This window comes from Bidens hawaiensis, unplaced genomic scaffold (assembly GCF_021521415.1).
Source record: "Bidens hawaiensis isolate Kalapana, Puna unplaced genomic scaffold, B.hawaiensis_p1.1 tig00009196_1, whole genome shotgun sequence".
Taxonomy (NCBI): Eukaryota; Viridiplantae; Streptophyta; class Magnoliopsida; order Asterales; family Asteraceae; genus Bidens; species Bidens hawaiensis.
In genome coordinates this window covers 713,268-717,496 of record NW_027491680.1, presented here as the reverse complement: position 1 = coordinate 717,496, position 4,229 = coordinate 713,268, and the positions used below count along the sequence as shown (strand labels likewise).

The following is a 4,229-nucleotide window of genomic DNA, read 5'->3' as shown; positions in this document are numbered from 1 at the left end:
CTTATGCATTAGTGATTGTATATCATGCATTAGTGATTGTATCTCTTAATATTTAAGAGATCATTCACTCATTCTTTATATATAGTATAGATATAGATTTAGTAGAAATTTTAATGCTATAACTTCAGGTATCAAATGTTTAACACATTTGGTAGAAAAACGTGACAAATCTCTAATCTCTTAAACATGACACCAAAACTGAATTGTGACACCACCGTGTTCACTGTCTATGTAATTGTTTCTGTTAATTAATTACACTAACTAAAATGTAGTTAGTTCAATGATATCTTCCTGTATGATAAGGTATGATAAGGTGCTTTCTTCTAAGAAGCTTAGAGTTCGAATCCTGTTGTGGAACTAAATGTGGATAGTGAAGTAGAATTAGTTGCATATTAGATGAGTGTGCATGGCCTTTTAAAAAAATAATAAAATAAAAAGTAACTGTATAATCCCTAGTTCAAGGAAACCTTTCATACGTTTTAATCTTATTTTCAATTTTCTTTTTGAATAAATTTGCCACTCCAATATGCCGGTTCAAGGAAGCATCAAGCATGGGTGTGGTTCCCAAGCAGATTAACAAGAAGAATATAAAATTTCATATGCCTTATACGTTATTGTTGAAATATTTTTTTTTTAATAACGCACATTTCGCGGGAAACTTGATAACAGTCCCAAATTTTTATATTCAGATATACATTCACATCATAAAGACTATCACTTCGACACAATAGCAAAATAAAGTTTATCTAAATATCGAAACATTATAGGTGACATACAATTTTACAATTTGTTTTGACCCTCACCCACCAACGGTTTGTTAACGTAATTTTTCAATCTACTAAAATAAAAACATAAGTACAGTGCTCCAAATCCCAGTTCAACAAATCCACGTCATCTACACCCCACACACACACTCTACCGGAACTGAAAGCAAACCAATCCAACAAACTCCCACAAACCTTAAATCTCACTCTTCACATAAAACCAAACCCAACATGTTCGTTGAACACATTACTTATATCACATGTTACTATATTTTTACTACCAAATTAATAAAATAAAACCTTTCAAGAAGACGACTTTTCATCCACCATATTACTCGAAGACAGTCCCATTTCACCAAATCTACACTTAAACAATATGTTTCTGTGTGTCTCCAATATTATTATATCATCACCTCCCACACAACCATCTCTCTCAAATCTTTCTTCCTCTTCTCATGCATCCTCTTCGCCGAAAAGTGTCGTTGTTTTCGACCTACACCGCGGCCATGAAGCAACGAAAGAATAATAATGTTTCGGTTTTTGTAGTGGTTTTCTCGGTTTTCTTGTTTGGCTTCTTTATGTACAATGAAGATTTTAAGTCCATAGCTGAGTTCCCCTTTTCTCGGCCAAAAATAGACCACCCGTTGGTTAATGGTGGTGAGAGGATGGTTGAGATCGATTCCAGGTAGGGGTGTCCTTCGGGTTAAGTTTCTGGTTTTGGGTTTTTTGGGTTTATTTAGTTATAAATCTGGAACCAAAACCTGACTGAAATCACTCATGATTTTTTCAGGCTAGGTTAATCAGGTTTCGAGTATCAAAAAAGCAAACAATTTTTTTTTTAAAATTTTAAAATTAAAACAACATATTTATCATCTCTTGTAACGTAAATAACCAAATTAATAAACAACATAATCCGAAAAGAGTAAAATTTAACAAAGTCCAACTTAATATAATTTTTTCAAAACAAAAAATTTATTCGGGTTGACCATAAACCAAGTAGCCGAACCAAATTACTACGGTTCGGGTTCGGGGTCCATGGTTCGGGTTAGTGTTTTTTCGGGTTGCGGTTAAAAGTGACCGTTCTAATTTCAGGACGACTATTGTGGTGGAATCGGAAACAAAGGGCGATCAAGTGATTGAATTACCGGTGGATGAACCCGAAGACGATGAAGAGATCGAATTGCCACCGGAAGAATGTAATTTGTACGACGGAAAATGGGTTTTCGATGATTCGACCCACCCGTTGTATAAAGAAGATGAATGTGAGTTTCTTACGGCTCAAGTAACGTGTATGAGAAATGGGAGGAAAGATTCTATGTATCAAAACTGGAGGTGGCAACCTAAGGATTGTAATTTGCCAAAGTAAGAATTGTTCATATTATTTGCATGTTTAAAAATTGTTTAAAAGTTGAAACTGAAGTTAATTTTTTTATTTATTTTTTGTGTATGAAATTTAGGTTTAAGGCAAAACTGTTGTTGGAGAAACTGAGGAACAAGAGGCTTATGTTTGTCGGTGATTCGCTAAACCGAAATCAATGGGAATCGATGGTGTGTTTGGCTCAATCGATTATTCCTCCGGGACGCAAGAGCTTGAACAAAACCGGTTCTCTATCCATTTTCAGAATTGAGGTTTCACTCTTTTCATTATTGACTAATTTTATTTTAATTTCCTAATCAAGATGTGCATGGATGATGATCAACACATAATATGATTGATGCTTTGTAACTATACAAGGTTAAAAGAATAAAAATGTCCACAAAGTAAGAGAATGTGTAAAAAAGGGTATCATAGTCATTTCACGTGTGAAATGACTGTTCCTGTAGTTTATTTATTTAAAGGTAGAATAAAAAACAAAAAGGGTGTGATAGTCGGTTCACATGAGACGACATATCTTGTACTTTCCATTCACATATACATTTGATTTTACCATTTGTGTCGGAGTCCGAATTTGTTTAATGAATTAGGTGTCGTAACGTAATCATTTCTCGTGAAAAGATAGCGAAATAGATACCCATTTAATGAATGTAGTTGTAACATTATTGATACATCAACAATGAAGTATGGGAGATAGAATATATGGCCCTTAATGATTTTGTACTCCCTACATTGATTGAACTCAAGCTGTGCATTTAAACCTTTTATTGAGCATTAAAAATTGGATGTGAAATAATATTTGCTTGCAGGATTATAATGCCACAGTGGAATTTTATTGGGCACCATTTTTGGTACAATCGAATTCGGATGACCCGAAGATGCATAGCATATTGAACCGGATCATAATGCCCGGATCCATTAAAAAGCACGGTCAAAATTGGAAAAATGTTGACTATTTAGTTTTCAACACTTACATTTGGTGGATGAACACCTTCACAATGAAAGTCTTGTAAGTTTCTTATTTGAATATTTTACATTTCAAATATAATATAGTACATATTATAAGTTTGTAAAAACAAATCAATCATCATCATCACATGATGATTGTTGATAGTTCAAATTTTCAATTTCCATTTTTAATATAATATTCTGATTAATATATTAATATTAATAATACAGGAAGGGATCGTTTGACAAAGGTGATACAGAATATGAAGAGGTTGATAGACCAGTGGCTTATGCAAGAGTTTTGAAGACATGGGCTAAATGGGTCGATAAAAATATAGACCCGAACCGGACTACAGTTTTTTTCAGCAGCATGTCGCCTCTACATATAAAGTATATTTTTTTTACCTTATGTATTAATAATAATAATAATAACAAAAACTAATAAATACAATAAAATAAAAACTAAATATAAGTATTAGGTTGTACCTTTCAACCAACGAAAAGGATATTAGTTGAAGTAGAGATGACTTTTGGGTATGATTAGTTAACAAGTAAAGTAGTTAACTTATTTATTAAAATATGTATTTTTATTAAATACTAATAATAAAACATATAACATTAATTAAACACCATCATAGAGGTTATGGCACATGATTATTCATAAATGAATGAACATTTTGCAGGAGTTTAGATTGGAACAATCCTGACGGCATAAAATGTGCAAAGGAGACTAGTCCGATACTTAACATGTCCATGCCAATAAATGTCGGCACCGACTGGCGGCTCTTTTATGCTGCAACCGATGTAATACAATCAATGAAGATTCCGGTTCACTTTCTCAACATAACTTCACTTTCAGAATACCGCAAAGATGCACATACTTCTGTATATACAATTCGTCAAGGCAAGATGTTGACACTAGAGCAACAGGCGGACCCCGATACATATGCGGATTGCATACATTGGTGTCTTCCTGGTTTGCCTGACATATGGAACGAGTTTCTTTATACTCGTATCATTTCCCGCCCTTGATAGCTTCAAGCAACTCTTACATTCACATAGACGATAAAATTGGAATTTTCTTTCACATACCTTGTATCTAGGGACAAGCCAAATTTATATTCTTGTTTTTGTTTTTTTAA

At 33.3% G+C, this 4,229-nt stretch overlaps 1 protein-coding gene across 1 annotated transcript; it reads left to right on the top strand.

The window, feature by feature from the left end:
• The first annotated feature begins 841 nt into the window (after positions 1-841).
• LOC143531676 (xylan O-acetyltransferase 1-like) lies at positions 842-4,229 on the top strand. Its single transcript, XM_077026920.1, has 6 exons — positions 842-1,449; positions 1,857-2,126; positions 2,222-2,393; positions 2,949-3,148; positions 3,319-3,477; positions 3,771-4,229. Exons 1-6 carry the CDS (start codon positions 1,220-1,222, stop codon positions 4,117-4,119), a joined length of 1,380 nt encoding a protein of 459 aa, XP_076883035.1. The 5' UTR covers positions 842-1,219; the 3' UTR covers positions 4,120-4,229.

Coding starts and splice junctions, on each gene's coding strand:
- LOC143531676 (XM_077026920.1), top strand. CDS start 1,220: ATGCATCCTCTTCGCCGAAAAGTGTCGTTGTTTTCGACCTACACCGCG. Junction 1,450..1,856: donor ATGGTTGAGATCGATTCCAG/GTAGGGGTGTCC, acceptor TTCTAATTTCAG/GACGACTATTGTGGTGGAAT. Junction 2,127..2,221: donor AAGGATTGTAATTTGCCAAA/GTAAGAATTGTT, acceptor TATGAAATTTAG/GTTTAAGGCAAAACTGTTGT.